At 44.5% G+C, this 16,193-nt stretch overlaps 1 protein-coding gene across 3 annotated transcripts in view; it reads right to left on the bottom strand.

Moving 5' to 3' along the window:
• Positions 1-16,193, bottom strand: part of UBR2 (ubiquitin protein ligase E3 component n-recognin 2) — a 119,511-nt gene that overhangs the window by 34,029 nt on the left and 69,289 nt on the right. For all 3 annotated transcript variants that reach the window (XM_030557628.1, XM_030557627.1, XM_030557629.1), the window contains 7 exons: positions 15,511-15,563; positions 15,153-15,255; positions 14,644-14,692; positions 13,880-14,034; positions 4,841-4,943; positions 4,022-4,131; positions 3,669-3,749 (listed from right to left, as the gene is read on the bottom strand). In XM_030557628.1, coding sequence (XP_030413488.1) covers positions 3,669-3,749; positions 4,022-4,131; positions 4,841-4,943; positions 13,880-14,034; positions 14,644-14,692; positions 15,153-15,255; positions 15,511-15,563 — 654 coding nt within the window. The remainder of the gene's footprint in view (positions 1-3,668; positions 3,750-4,021; positions 4,132-4,840; positions 4,944-13,879; positions 14,035-14,643; positions 14,693-15,152; positions 15,256-15,510; positions 15,564-16,193) is intronic.

Below are 16,193 nucleotides of genomic sequence, written 5' to 3'. Positions count from 1 at the left end.
GTGGTTTCAGTTCACTACAAACGTTAGGAAACACCTGTGACCAGGAAAAATTGAAATGTGGAAGTAGGCTTCCTTTAGATTGAGGTTACCATACTAATCCCCAGGATCCCGTGAGGGAATGATGGAACTCAAGGAGACCATGTGGAACCTCAGGTTCTTGAGATATCAGTTGAGACATCACAGGTTTAGAATAGGTCTGAGACCACCTTTGGCTTTTGGAATTAGGCAATAGGGGAATAGAACCCCTTTCCTCAAGTGAATGGGAACCTCCTGACAGCTCCCACCTGAAGGAGGGATTAGCCTTCTTGTTCCAATAGAAGCTTTTGAAAAGGGTCCCTGAAGAGGGATGGGAAGGGTGTGGGGGTAGAAAGGAATTGGATAGTGTAACCCAGTTCTACCATGCTGAGAAATCTGCGGTCTGAGGTCATATGGGTCTAGGCATCCAGGAAATATGAAAGGCAGTTGGAGAATAGGGGGTAGCTAGATCCAATACATCTGGGATTCTGATGTTGACCTCGAGCGTCTCATCAAAACCTGTGTTAAGCCCTGCACCTTTGTTTCCCAGACAACCAGCATTGTCCAATCGAGGAAGACTGGGGAAGGAGCTTGAGCCTAAATCCCCTGTTCCTCCTCCTCTGTTAATCCTGCCTGGCAGTCTGTGGGAAGTAATGGCTCATCTGCTGAGGCCTATACTGCTTCTTTAAACCTGTTGGGTACATAAAGTCCCAGGGATTTCAAGGTTGTCTGGGAACCCTTAAGGCTGTGCAGTCTATCATCTGTCTTCTCCAAGAAAGGCGAGAAGCCCTTGAATGGGAGATCCTGTACGGTCTGTTGCATTTCCTGGGGAAGTCCTGAGAACTGCAACCAAGAGCTCCTGTGCATTGTAACTGCAGTTGCCATTGACCTGGCTACAGCATCAGCGGTATCCAGGGACACCTGCATGGACACATGAGCCATGGTCTTGCCTTCCTCATTTAGGGAGAAAAACTCCTGCTTGGATTCCTGGGGAAATAGCCTCCCAAATTTTGTCAGTGACTCCCACATATTAAAGTCATAGCACCCCAGCAGGGCCTGCTAGTTACCTATATGAAGCTGAAGGTCCCTGACGAATATGCCTTCTGCCCGAACAGGTACAACTTCTTAGGGTCCTTTGCTTAGGGCATAGAACCCGCCTGTCCTGGGTGACCTCACTCATTGGCTGTTGCAACCACCAACGACCCCAGGGGGGAAGTGCAAAAAAAGAAATTCGTACCCCTTGGCAGGAACAAAGTATTTCCGCTCTCTGAGTTTTGCTGTTGTTGGGAGGGAGGCAGGGGTTTGCCACAGGACCTTAAGCGGTTCCATGAGAACATCATGAAGCAATAGAGCTACTCTAGATGGGCCCACTGGCAAAAGAACATCGAGAAGGCCACGTGTGACCTCCTTAACCACCTCTGCTTGGACCCCTACGTTTAAGGCTATCTGTTTCAACAGATCATGGTAAGCCTTATTGTCATCTAAAGATGCGGAGGTCACTGGTGCCACCGTGGAAGGAGGAAGAGGCAACTAATGTTGGACCAGGCACCTCAGTTGGTTCCTCAGCACTCACAGGAGCCTGCAGGGCTTCCTCCTGGGGTGTGGTTCTGTATTTGGTACCAGAGTCCAGTTCTGGGGTATCCCTGCGCAGTACCGGGGTGTCCTGGCTTCTCAAAGAAGTCCATGGGGTGGGGGAGAGAACCCCCAAAGGTTCCAGAAGGGCCACTGCATGGTAGACAGACCCCATAGATATGATGGCCAGGTGCCCTGGGGTACCAAAGAACTTGGTGCAGAGGTGGGGTAAGAACACCTGGGGAGCAGTGACGTCGGCTGCATTCATGAGGGGAATACAATCCCACTTCCAAATCGGATGATGATGAGCTGTGCTGTGGAGACTAGGGTGGTGCCATGCCACTCAGTACTGGAGAGGGTCGCGGAAGAGATTTTGAAGCTGTCAGCGACCCTGAGTCATCATCATAGGCCGCTGTGGTGCCATGGCTGCAGGTTCCTGATGGTGATGTATCAGGGACAAAGAGGGCCTGACATAGCTCTCCCTCTCTCTCCTAGTCCTTTGGCACCAAAGATCTCTTCTCCTGGTGCTTTCAGTGTTTCTTTCTGTGCACCAGAGAAGATGATCAGTGCTGGGAGACCCAGGTTGATGGAGGAGTGCTCTGCACCAAGGCAGAGGTACTCAGTGCCGAGTCCAAGCACGGTTCTGAGGCTGGCCTTAGGGCTGCCTCCATGAGTAGGACCTTTAGTCGAGCAGCTCGGTCCTTCTGAATCCAGGGCTTAAGCTCCTTGCCAATTTGACAGCGGTCTTTCCTATGAGCTTCCCCTAAACACGTGAGGCAGCTTGAGTGCGGGTTTCTCAAGAGGCATAGACTTGAACAAAGGGCCAACGAGAGTGGGGGGAAGCCGGTACAAATTACTGGGGTCTGGCGGTCCTGAAGAGGGCCCGGGGCCCGGCTTTGTTGGCCCTGGTTAGCCGGTCTGCCTTTGCTGGGGGGCCCGAACCCGCTCTCCGTGGCCCTGGGCTTGAATGCTGGTGACCAAGGTGTGCCTCGGCACTGGGACAGTGGACCACTCCCTTATCTAAAAGCTGAGAAGCCCAAACTATTTAGAAACTACTAAAACTACACTAACTTCTAAAAAACTACAATAACTATGCAAACTAAAACTGAGAGAAAATCCACTAAGTACTACCTAGGCCATGAAGGTTCAAGCAACTGTCATGGGCAGTAAGAAGGAACTGAAGGGGAGTGGGGTTGGTACAGACGCTATGAGCGTGCGATGCCAGGGAGCGCTCGAACCAACCCAATGGATACCACTAATGGAAAAAATGCCAGCAACTGTGCTCGGGGCACACACACACGTACATTGCAAATTACATGTACAAGCACTTGAAGAACTTAATGTTACATTTCTAATTTTTACCATATTAACTTTTTAATTCCTCAGCTATTTATAAGTCACAAATGATTATACACAAATATATATACATATATAAAATGATTGTTTGGCTGTTATGCAGTCCTCATCTGTCTGGCTCAGGTAAGGGCCAGGCAGAAATACAGACCGTGCAAGAGCCCCAGAAGTGCAGAGGTTGCTTCATTTCTTCTCCTGTGGAGAAGGTGGGGCCATGGCACTGCCTTCCCCTCCATGTAAACTATCCTTCCCTAAGATATTGTGTCTTCCCAATACCCTTTACTCTAAGCCATGCCTAACAAGCGTAATCTAGACCTAACAAATAGATAGGGTGATCTAATACCCTTGGAACAATCTACAAAATAAGAGAAACAATATTTAATCTCTTAAATGTCTCTGAGCAGCTTCCAAAATAGTCAGAAATAACAGAAAGAGCAAAGTCTCCAGGCCGTGCTTACCAGCTAGGGAGGCCTCACACAGGAAAAATGCAGACTCAGTGATGAAATCATGAATAAGAACGCCTCCCCACAGACTGAACTAACCTCTCTGTACCAAGGCTGACTAAATGGCAGCTTGTGTGCCAGAATTTGAACTAAGTTTTTAAAAGACGTATCTGCAGATTCTGTCCTGATTTTAGATCACTAATTAAAAATGTCGTCCATTGCAGTTCATGACCTACAGCTGTTTTAATACAACTAACTTCATAACCTGTTGTAGCTTATTTTTACCTCTTCTATAATATTTCCTTCAGTCTCAGGGACAGGACTTGTAGAAGAGCTCTCTCTTAGCTTCTTAATGGCATTAAAAGTCTGCAACAAGAAAAATTAGTTAGCTTGTGGCATTTAAATAATACAAATAATAACTGTTTGTTAGTTATGATAGTAGACCATGGACCAGAAACCCACTGTGCTGAATGCTGTAAGATGAGAGGATGCAACAAACAAACTGGGGGAGGAGAGCATAAGGGAACAGTGACTTTTTCTAATAATGAATTTCTAAAACCAGCCCAATTTAATTAGCTAAGTATTGTGATCATTTTATATCATTCGTGAAAAATCCTAAAAATAACACTCTGATTTACCTTCAGAATCCATCTGATCATGTCCTTGTGCACTTCTAGATGAGGTGCATTTTGCAAAGTTTCTAGCATAGCTAATATACTAGGGGAATTACTGGGTGCCTCACCAGGTCCTACAACAAAGAAAGATATAGACAGCTATATTCAGTGTATTTGACTAAACATGTTATGTTTCAAAATAACTTCATAAGCCATCTCTAAATCCTATAAATTAGAGATGTAACAGTCTAAAAATCCTGCTTTTTGACTGGGTTTTCAAGACCATACACACTGTCTCTCTCTGTGCTAGCTTGGAACTGATACAAGGGAATGATAGTGATAAACTTTCTGCTCACTTCAAAGCAAGAATCTTGTCAATATAGTGACTTTACCAGATCACAGAAACTAGCTGGAAGATGCAGTGAAGGAATAACAAGCTACTTATATCAAATATATAGCTAAGCCCAACAGACCCAGTGTTTGGTCATTAAATTAAGGAGCAGGATTTTAAGATTGTTGCAATATTAATTTGGTCAATTCGTAGTAAAAGAAACAACAAAAAAAGCTTATCAGTGGGACATTTTAAAAATAATGTAATATTAGAAAAAGAATATTTAAAACACAGGAGATAAATATTAAGCTTCTCAAGCACGACACTATCCCTATTGTTAGATATTTCAGAACCTAAACACTTATGTACATGCACATTTTCTACAACAGATTATTTCTGTAGAATTCTATACTTCTGGGGGTTTCGTGCATTGAATTATATACATACAGATTTAAAAAGTGTATTTAAAAAGCATCTTTTAAATTTGCTAAACGTCTGAGGAATGGACATACTTGAGATCTTCTGAGTGAAGGTAAATGTTACAACATTCTCTTCATTGAGATTCTCTAGGTGTTGTTTTTCTTCTTGTAGTGCCATTCCAATCAAGTGCAAAACCTAAATAAAATCACAAAATTTCAGACCTTGTATGAAAAAACATTTTATACAAACCCCTAATGTCTATAAAGGCACTAAAAACACTCTATTCAGAGAGAAACAATTGAGTAAAAAGCAAAATTACAAGAAAGTGAACTTTAGCTAGTAACTACCAGATTGTCTTTGCAGCGTAGTTGTAGCTGTGTCAGTCCCAGGATATTAAAGAGACAAAGTGGGTGAGATAATTTACTGGATCAACTTCTGTTGGTGAAAGAAGCTTTCAAGCCACACAGAGGCATGAAGACAAGCTCTGTGTGGCTTGAAAATTTGTCTCTCTCACCAACAGAAGTTGGTCCAAGAAAAGATATTACGTCACCCACCCCATCTCGCTAAGATTGTCTTTGGCATATCCGTCTTCATTCTGAAGACTTATTTGAAATAAGTTTTTATTACTATATCCAAGTCACAAAAAAGTACTGTATTCTACATGTTTGTTTCCAATGTTCTGTTTTTCCGTGTAGCAACTGTGAAGAAAAGGTTACTTATCTGTACAGTAACTGGAGTTACTTGGGATGTGTTGTCCCTTTGGGTGCTCCGCCTTAGGATGTGCATGCTACAATGTATTCTTGGAGATTTTTAGTTAGCAGCAGCCACTGGTCCAGAGGTCTGCACCTACGCCCTCATGCTCTAGTACAAGGGTATATAAGAAGGGGCAGATCTGCCACCACTCCATTCCTTCTCAACCAAAAACCCCAAAAGACTCTGCAGCAGACGGGAAGGCAATGATGGAGCAAAGAGTGTTTCTGACCTGATGCGAGTTACAGGATGGTGTGTCCTCTGCCAGTTGGCACTGAGTGACTCCCTGGGTCACCCTGTGACCCAAGGATGGCACTGGAGTTGAAGGCGGCTTCTTAAAGAAGTCCTTGCTCCTCGAGGAGTCCTTTGGTCTGGAGGTCTCCGCCTCTAGTACCAACGATGACAGTCTCTTCGATGCAGTTTGCTAGAAGACTCCTCGATGAGTTGTGTACCAGAAGTCTTCTTGGTCTACTGGCATCTTGGTCCAGGGCCCTGTAGAAGACTCAGCAGTTCCCATCTCAGGATGTAAAGTCTCCTAGCTCCCTGGCCTCAAAGGTGACTTTTCCCTTCTTCCGGAGTCTCTCTAGGGAATGTGGTTTCTTCTTTTTAGAATGCTTCATTTCCAGAGCTGGCCCATGGTCTCTGTTTACCAAGGGTGAAGTCACTGGAACAGTCTGAGTAGCTGAGGCCAATGTACAGAGAGGAAGTAGGACCCCACACTTCTCAAGAAATGCTTCATGAAGAGGAGCTTCAATCTATCTTTCCTCCGTTTCCCAGATCTGCTCAAATCTGTAGCAGATCTTGCACTTAGATGGGCCATGGGACTCTCTCTGAGGCACCTGGAACGCCCATCACTGAGGGGAATGACCCGTGGCAGGTCTTGCAGGGTTGGAAACACAGGATCTTTGGCATAATCCAACCAGGGAGAATGAAGACAAACACCAAGGGTGAAGGCGGCCCTGACTGCAAAAATACTGGATGGGGACTGAGGGGAGGACCCCCCAAAAGCATACGCCTGTGCTTAAACCAAATGAGAAACGAAGAACAAAATTAAATAAAACACTAAGAAAAAAAATAAAGAATAAAGGTGGTAGCTGTGAAGTTAACATGGACACTACAATGCTCCATCTCGAGCCAAAGACATCTGTGAAGGAACTAGAATGGCAGTGGCAGGTTTGCCCCTCCCTACATATCCTTGCATCAGAGCACAATGGTGTACCGCGTGCAGGCACAGGCCCTGCTAACTAAAAATCTGCGATCAAGAATGCATGGGAGCACATACATCCAAAGGTGAAGCACCCGTAGGGACTATAGCACAAAGAACTACCATGGTTTGGGTTAACCACAACCTGCTGCTGCTTTATTTCTTCACTTGTTGGGGATAGCCACATATTATTATTGGGACTTTTGCATAAAATGCATGCACAAGTTTTAAACTTCTTTGCCCTAACATACAGGAAAAAGTTACCTGAAAAAACTAAAACATGAACTATTAAAACTTACCTGTCTAGCAGCACCTTAAGATTGAAATAAAAATCAGTTATCCAGCTATTTCCCAATTTATAAATGGTGCCCCATTAAACTGAAAATACAAACTGCCCAAACTGGCCATAAAATGACCGAAATCAAGAGTTTAAAATAGATAAACCTAGAAGTGAGCTCTGAAGCATGTCAAATATACTGTCTCTGGCTACCATAGATTAAGTTCTGGAAAAGTCAGAGAAAATTCTTCCACATGTACTGGAGCATTCAATTCCAGGAATTAACAAAAAGGGGAACCTAGTAAATTGTAACCACCTTGAGCCATTTATTAGACAAACAGTCACTAATCCTGAGTGTAACACAGCTGAAGATAATAAAGGGAAAGTGCAAAGCCCTGGGATCCTTCAACATAACCAAGGAATTAGAACGAATTAACTGGAAAACTATTAATTCAAGCCAAATTATCTGAATTCTCAGGGTAATTGTCAATATGATGCCGTCTGTCACTGTTTGGGCAAAATTCTGCTCTCGAGTACATGCATTCAGCTTCCATTCATTTCAATGGGGCTAACATGCAAGTATCAGAGTAGAATTAGGCTCACATATTCAAATACTGATTCTATTAAATGTATGAAAAATATGTTACTGAATGATGATTAAGGCTAAAATTGTGTCACAGTTATTTTTAGTAGAAGTCACACACAGGTCACCGGCAATAAAGAAAAAAATCACAGAGCCTGTGACCTATCCATGACTTGATTAAAAATAACTGGGGGCAGGGCTAAATAGGGAGGAGAAATGGAGTCTCATGGGGGAACAGGGAGACTGACAGGTCAAGACCCCCACCACTGTGGGGGACACCCCCGGCTCCAGCAGCTGCAGCCCCCTGCTCCAGAGCTGGCTGTAGCCCCCGGGCAGGGGTGCGCAGCCCCAGCTGCAACATGGTGCCCAGCAGAAGCCATGTGGCTGGCTGGGACACAGCAGGAGGGGCGCAGCTGCTGGTGCTGGAAAGGGGCATGCAGCCCCAACTGTAGCTCCCTCCAGAAGCCGCGGGGCTGGGGTGCACAGCCCTGGCTGCAGCAGAGCCCCCCGCAGTAGCCGCAGGAAAAGGGGTACGGCAGGGGGTGCACAGCCACAGCTCTGGAGCTGGCCACAGCTGTGGGGTAGAGGCGCAGCCACAAGGGTGCACAGCCCCCACTTTAGAGCTGGCCACAGCTGTGGGACAGGGGCACACAGCCCGGCTGCAGTCCCTCCACAAACTGCAGGGCAGGAGCTGCAGGATCCTGATTCCAGCCATCCAGCCCCAGCTGCAGCAGGGCAGGGGCCAGGGCCGTCCTTAGCCATAGGCAGAATAGGCAGCCACCTAGGGCACCAGAAGGTCTGGGGGCACCTCTCTGCAGGGAGCCCAGACAGAGGGGAAGCAGTGGAGAATGTAAGAACAGGGCTGCTGGGTCCTAGAGAGACCGAATGCTGCACAGTCTGAGGGAGGAGATTGACTGCTGGGAAGTCTCTGGGAAGGGGTAGGGGAAGGAACTCACCTGCAGGGGTGGCAGCTTATATGGGCTCAAGGTGCTCAAGCACCAGGAATATTCAAGGCTTGGGGCTGTGCTCCACCAATATTTGGAGCTGGGTTTCTCCTCTGCCCCCACCTTGGAACTTCCCTGGCTGAAAGAAAACAGCCAGTGCCTCTCTCCTTTGTTTGGGCTGCTTGTTTGGAGCACTGGGGGAGGGGAAGAGGAAGAGAGGAAGGGGAAGTAGGCACACACATGCTTGGGAGCTCTCTCCCCCGCTCCCCCCCCAGCACTCAGTGGCAGCAGCAGGGATGGGGAGGCCACACATGATGGCAACCCCCCCGCCCTGGTACCCATCATAGGGAAGGCGAGTGGGCTTTCTGGACCTGAAAGAGTCACTAGGAGCATGTGCAGTGACTGTGGTGCAGAGTGAGTGTGCTGCGGGTGGGGGCAGGAGAGAGAGGAGGGGTCCCTTCCCTGGAGCTTGCTTCTGCCAGTAAGGAGTGGGGAGAGTCCTCTCTGGCCCCAGCCCTGGGCAGCCTGTCTGCATCCCAAGTTCCTTATCCCGAGCCCTGCCCCACTCCAGAGCCTGCGCTCCCAGCACCCCAACCCTGAGCACTCTGCTGCAGTGTGAACCCCTTATCCCTAGCCCCATCCCAGAGCCCTCACTTGAGGGGAAAAACATGCAACTTAAATTTGGTGGTCAGTTTGGAGTATCATTGTGTTTAGCACAATACTTGATTATTTTACACCCTTTAAAGTATACAGGTGTTACAAAGTGGGAATGTTCTTAATGTTTTCTCTGAATACTGTGTGGGTGCCTCAGTTTCCCCTATGCATTTCTCAAGGATCTAGATGGTGGGATAAGGATGTGTGATTGTTGTAGAGCCCTAGAGTGCCAGTGTGATGCCATTTGCACAGAGAATGGCTGAAACCCTGTCTCCGGGCAACTGATGGCCTGGGTCGCTCTCCTGCAAGGTGCCAACTGAAGGTGTTGGAGAACAAAGAGATCAGGTGGCCTCCTAATGCCTGGAAAAGAGACAAAGGCCAGAGGAGAGAGTGTCAGTGCCTGTTTGGACTTCCGGGAAGTGCATGGTGTGGAAGAGGATGCTGGGATGCTTTGGAACTACTCCATACAAAGCCAGTCAGGACTCTGGGGGAGCCTCCTCTCTCTGAGCATACTGTCTCCAGAGCAAGACGCTTACACCTTCCTGGGTCTGACCTCAGAGCATTCAGCATGCCCTTCCACACTGTGCGCTTTCCACAGCAAGTCTGTCCAGGTAGGTCCTGGGGCAACCAGAGGTCCCTGCATCCCAACTCTGCAGTCAGACGTGACTGTCAGCCAGCCGGTAAAACAGAAGGTTTATTAGATGACAGGATCACAGTCTAAAACAAAGCTTGTAGGTACAGAAAACAGGACCCCTCAGTCAGGTCCATCTTGGAGGGTTGGGAGCCAAGACCCAAGTTCTGGGCCTCTCCCCATTTCCCCAGCCAGCTCCAAACTGACACTCCTTCCTCTAGCCTTTGTGTCTCTTCTGGATCTCTTCTGATCTCTTTGTCCCCAGCACCTTCAATTGGCACCTTGCAGGGGAAACTGAGGCACCCACACAGTATTCAGAGAAAACATTTAGAACATTCCCACTTTTCACAAGTGCAACAAAATATAATACTGTATATTGAAGCAGGCAAGTGCTGCTTCTGAGTTTACACTTTTAATTGACCCTTGTAATCTTGTGGTGCCAACGCATTGTAGCTTCATTTTATATCGGCTTACAGGGTGACAGTGGGGGGAGAGGGGGGCGGGCACAACCATTTTGCGCACCACCAAAAATTATACAAACTTGCTGCCTATGCTCACCTGTGAGTGTGACTCTTTCCCCTGGCGTGAGGGCTGTCAGGGCTGTGTTGGGTGAGGTGCTGGGGGGGAAGTGAGGCTGGCTGCCTACCTGCTGAGGAATGACAGTGAAAGTAACTCACTTCCTCGCAGGCAGCCAGGATTGGAATGGTCACACACGGCTGGGTTGGGGATAGCCAGATAGCATGTGCGAAAAATCAGGACAGGGGGTTGCGGTAGGGTGAGCAGATGTCCCACTTTTATAGACAGTCCCATATGTTGGGTCTTTTTCTTATATAGGCTCCTATTGCACCCCACCTCCCATCCTGATTTTTCATACTTGCGGTCTGGTCACCCTAGGTGGGGGTAATTGGTGCCTATATAAGACAAAGCCCCAAATATCGAGACTGGCCCTATAAAATCAGGACATCTGGATCTGGTCACCCTAGCTGGGGAGTGCATCTCTCCCCCAGACTGGCAGTGATCCATCTCATCCAGGGGGAGCTGCACAGGGCAGGATGAGCTGCTGTGGCTCCATGGGTGCCCCGTCCCTGAGATCAGATGCTGTGCTAACTTCACCATGGTCCGTTGAGCTGGCGGTGGTGCCCATTGGTGTGTGATCAGACCTGAGGATTTGCTGCTGCTGCTGCCGCTCTGCACCCCAAAACGTGGATTTTGGGGTCCTGCAGTTTTCCACCTCTCCTCTTCTACTGTAGCTGTTGAACCAGCAGGCTGGGGGGGTGAGCCAAGCATGAAAGCAGTACTGTGTTGCCATTTTAATTGTCATTGAGCAAATTTGTTTGCTAAAAATGCTTGCTAAGAATCCTGAATTCAATTTCAATATATATATATTTTTTTAAAAAATCAATATCTTAGCCAAAAACAGAAAATTAAGTTGTTGACAATTATTTATGACAATTTTGGAATGGGGAAGAGAGTGGGGCAGTTTTCATCAGAGAAACAAAAAATGTTGACTGACTTTCCTATAGCCCTGTTACTGCTAAATAGAGCCCTCCAACTGTAATATGCTCATCTCCTTACTAGTGTATAGAGCAGGGGTTGGCAACCTACGGCACATGTGCCGAAGGTGGCACGTGAGCTGATTTTTGATGACACGCAGTGGTGGGCTGAATGGCTCAGCGCACCGCTGCTCTGGGATTCCGGCTGCTGCCCCATTGCTACTCAGGGTCCCAGCTGCCAGCCCCACTCAGCACCCGCTGCTGGCCTGGAGATCCCCAAGGAACCCCAGGCTGGCAGTGGCTGAGCAGGCCGGTGGCTGAGACCCCGGCTGAGCCACTCAACCCACTGTCGGCCTGGGGTTCTATTCACTCACCTGGCAACGGGCTGAGTGGGACTAAATTCAACGAAATAGGAAAACAAGAGCAACTAATGACAAAGTGCAAGAACCTAGAGCAGTGGTCACCAACTTTTTTCGTCTGGCGCACCGTGGTGGTGGACGAGCATCCGCCGAAATGCTGCCTAAATTCGATAGCAAGCAGTGTCATCCAGAGGCATTGGTGCCAAAATGCCACCGAATTTCGGCGACATTTCTGCAGATGCTCGTCCTCCGGCCAGTATGTGGGCGCACTGAGAAGCCCCTGTGGGCGCCATGGCACCCGCGGGCACCACATTGTGGATCCCTGACCTAGAGAGCCTCCTGAAGCATGGTGATCATTTTGATTTAAATGGACTTGAACTGTACGAAGAACTGAGTTGTTGCCACATGCAAAATCAGTGATGGATATTGTACAGTTTATTCATACCAGCAAACTTGCCACTCATATTCTACTGACAATTCCTGTAACAGTAGCATCAGGAGAATAGAGTTTCTCAAGACTAAAGCTCATTAAAAACTATCTGCACTCTACAATGAGTCAGGAACCTTGACTGGTCTTGCTATTCTTACAATCGAACAAGACATCACTTTGTCTTTGTCATACAATGACATTATTACTGATTTTGCAGCCAAAAAAGCCAGAAAGATTGCTTTTAATTAAAAACTAATCCTTGTTTCAATACCTCTTCATATCAATTTCCAATAAAATGTTGACAAATTTAAAAAAATATATTATTTGCATCATTCTGTCAAATCAGAATTTTTTCTATAGTGCGACTTTTTAGTGTTAGTTCATCAGTATTATTACAGTGTGCTTAATTAAGTTAAACTGGTTTTAGTAACATTCCTGTGGCAAGTTTTCCAATACTATAAGCTTATGTTTGTGTTGCTAAGAGCAATACAGGCACAGGGGCACCAGTTTAGTAATCCTGCCTAGGGCACCATAAATCCTAAGGACGGCCCTGGCAGGGGCACACAGTCCTCCCTCCAGCCCCTGCTTCAGCTGCTGACAGCTGAAGTGGAAGAAGTCATGGAGGTCTGGTAAATTCATGGACTCCGTGACTGCCGTGACCTCCCTGACTAAATCGTAGCCTTAATTATGATTAAACTTCCTGATTCTTACATTGTCAAGATTTCAATGTTATGGTTCCCATAGCAATTGCATCGTGTCCCTCTAGCACAGTTATTATTTTGTACAGTATTACTGTGTGATATTCAATTCAGTTCAATTTTATACTCTGCAGATTTTGAGCACAAAGCATCAAATTAGAGTGAATTTTAAGAACAGCTGGGAAATTCAGTCTGAACATTCCAATAAAGACAGGTATGATCTCAGAATCAAATACATTTTCAAATGGTTAGAATTTTGAGCCCAATCCCGCAGTCTTTACACAGATGAGTAATTCTTACTTTTGCCAGTTAAGATTAAACTTTTATTTGTAAACTAAATTTTTTCACACATCAAGGACAAGGGCCCTCATGGGGGATTAAGTCTATGCCAAGCTTGAAAATGTGGTGGTGTCTTTTTTTAAAAAAAGGCAATTATAAAGTTATACAGAGAATCTGAAAAGTCCCGTAACTGGAGAAAATTGCTTTTTAGTCTCGTTTTTGTGTCTCAAAATTCCATTCAGTTGTGTTTCAAATAAAAAAAAAAACAAACAAAAAAACAATTTTTCAAAAAAGATTTACCATTGAGTAGAGAACAAGCTTTGGATATTTCAACACCCAAATGTACTGTTTTTTTTAAAAAGTTACAGAACCTTGAAAACACAAGGTTGCAAGAGAAGGAAAATGCTTTCCCTCCCATAAACTTATAGAATTATTCTAACTAGTCCAAACAGAATTCTTTCCTCTTACATATACAAATATATTTGAAATTGAGGCCACCTGTTAAAAATCTACGAAGAGCTCCAGAACATGCTTCCCCTACCTGTGTTTTCATACTCAAAGATGATTTACTGCATGCAATTCAAAACTAATATTAATTAGTTGATATTTTGAAGACCCTAGGTGTTATTTTTCTAACTAACAGTAAGCTAGAAAAAAAATCCTCTGTTTACATTTGATCTTCTACATTTTTCATGCTTACTTCATTTGGCAGTTAAGATATTCCTGATGCCATTGAAGCTACCAGGATCTATACATAGTTGTAAATATCAATACTTAAAATGGATATTTCTACTCTAACACGTCCACAGACTTAAACATCTATACATACCCTCTGCAGCATGGACTCTGACCAGGCATAGCTGTTATGTTCTACTGCCCACTGGAGTATTGTTCCCATAATGCACAACATGACATCGGACTGGAGAATATTAATCAGGCTTGCAAAAAGAGGAGAGAGAGGAGGCAGAACAGGAGGAGGAAGTGCTGAAACAGAAATTACTTTGCTAAACATTAAAGCTTTTGAAACGTTCCAAATACTTACACAATTTAGAACTTCTCTTAACTTAGTAGACTCTAAATCAATATACTAAGCAATTGCTTGATAAGTTGCATTATTAGATAAAGTACTTCATAAACCTAAAAACTACTTAACTGAATTATAAAAAAGCATTAAACAGAGACATGGAACAAAGGATAGCATTAATTTCCCCACAAACGTTTTGCTTTACATTATTGGGGTAATGAAGTAAGCATTAATATATAAAACACTAAGGGTAGGCAATACAGATAGAATAATTTTTTTTTCTGAAAATAGGACACCTTTGTTTAACAAGAATTACTCTGAGTCAGAAAAGCAACTATGCTGGGGGGGATAAGGAATTCAGAAGGCTGACTCCAAGACGGACTTAAATTCAAATCCTTGCTTACTGAGTTGGAGAAAAAAAGATTGTTTTTTGGGTAATCTAAAAAAAGTGTTGTTACTCTAATGCATAGCCTTTGAGTGTGAAAATAAGAGAAAATGGGGATATCCATGTGAATATATATACATACACACACCATACTTCCCCCCCACCCAGTTCCCCAAGGTAATACCTGTATCTTCTCGGTTTTGTCTTTTCAACTTTCTTTGTGCTTCCTCTGCCTGACAAAAGGAATGGTGCAAAGATTATTCCGAATCTGTACAAAGACAAACTGACAACACACACATACCCTCTACTTTTTAAACACAACAATTATGAGAAAAGTCTGAACATTTATAATCGGAAGTACTGAAGTGGCGAACTCCATAAAACTGAATGGAAACTTATGTCATCAAAATATTTTGGTACATTAAGACCCTAACCAAGCAATGAGTTCTGTGCAGGCAGACTCCTACACCTACATGAAGCCTCACTGATTTCAGTGGATCTCTGCACAGCGGTCCACTGGCATTGGGTTTATTGCAGAATCAGAGTCAAATTCTCTAAATATGATCTCAAAGAGTAAAGCTTGTTTAAAAATATTGGCTCATATTAGCACTTGAAAGAAGAATACAGCTCTAGAAGCCAAGTATACAAAAGAGAGTTTAAGAAGTGATAAGTCTCTTGGGTTTTGTTAGCTACCTTAGATTGCTCTGCCCTTGAAAAGTGATAGAAATAGAGATTGAAATCCTTGGTACATTCTGGTTTTAGTTCATACAATCCTCTGCCCGTTAATCCAGGTTTTCTATAAAGAAAGAATATATGTTAGTTACAACCATTTATATGAGCAACTTAATCCTAAATTGGCATGATTAGAAATTGCTGCTCATGAAATGTCCTAGGAATAAAATAGCAGAGGTGATACAGGTTATGAATGAGGCACATTAGCAGAGCTGTGTGGGGAAAGACTTTGGCTCTGGCCTATGGTTTTACTCCTTTACATAAATAACTCGCATTCAATTTTTCCAAGTGAGTTATTAGAATAAAAAGTAAAACATACTTGAAACAGGCAACAGCTTCAATCACACTTTCCATTCCAGTCTCCTTGTTCTCCTGCATGGAGTTAAAAAAAAATAGAAATGATGCATAACCACATTAGTTATCTGATTAACTTCTTTCCTGTCATATCAAATACAACACCAGGCACGTGACGCAAAATATATGCAGTACTAAGTCATTCTTCAGGCACTTTTTATGTATGTCTTTTTTAGTAGTCTTTAAAACACATTCAACAGTTTTTACAGTTTTATCTTAAAAGAGACTGTGCCAATTTAGAGTCACATTTCAGTACAATTTTTTTTAAAGCTACTATTGTACAAGTTACACCTAAAATTACTGGAACTGAAAGATGAAAAAACAGAACTATTTTCTTTAGTTACTCTATGTATTTATCAGCATCTTATGTATAGTCAGTTTCCCCTGTTTCTGAGAGCCTTTGATACAGCACCAAGTGAGCAAAGTAAAAGAAATAGGAAAATGTTCTTGCAATCCCCCTTTCAAACTCTCCCACCAAAACAAACCAATCAACCTACCCACAACACCCGGCAGGAGGACTCATGGCTTGTGAAGTACTTAAAGCATTTTAAAAAATTGATTAGATTTCAAGTTGCATGTAAGCATCTTCCCTTTAAGATGTGTTACAAAAACCAAAACCAGACATTCATACATTCTCTCTAGATCATT

Source organism: Gopherus evgoodei, chromosome 3 (assembly GCF_007399415.2).
Source record: "Gopherus evgoodei ecotype Sinaloan lineage chromosome 3, rGopEvg1_v1.p, whole genome shotgun sequence".
In the NCBI taxonomy this organism is placed as follows: domain Eukaryota; kingdom Metazoa; phylum Chordata; order Testudines; family Testudinidae; genus Gopherus; species Gopherus evgoodei.
The sequence above is the reverse complement of the archived record's forward strand: the minus strand, read 5'-3'. Positions and strand labels throughout refer to the sequence as shown.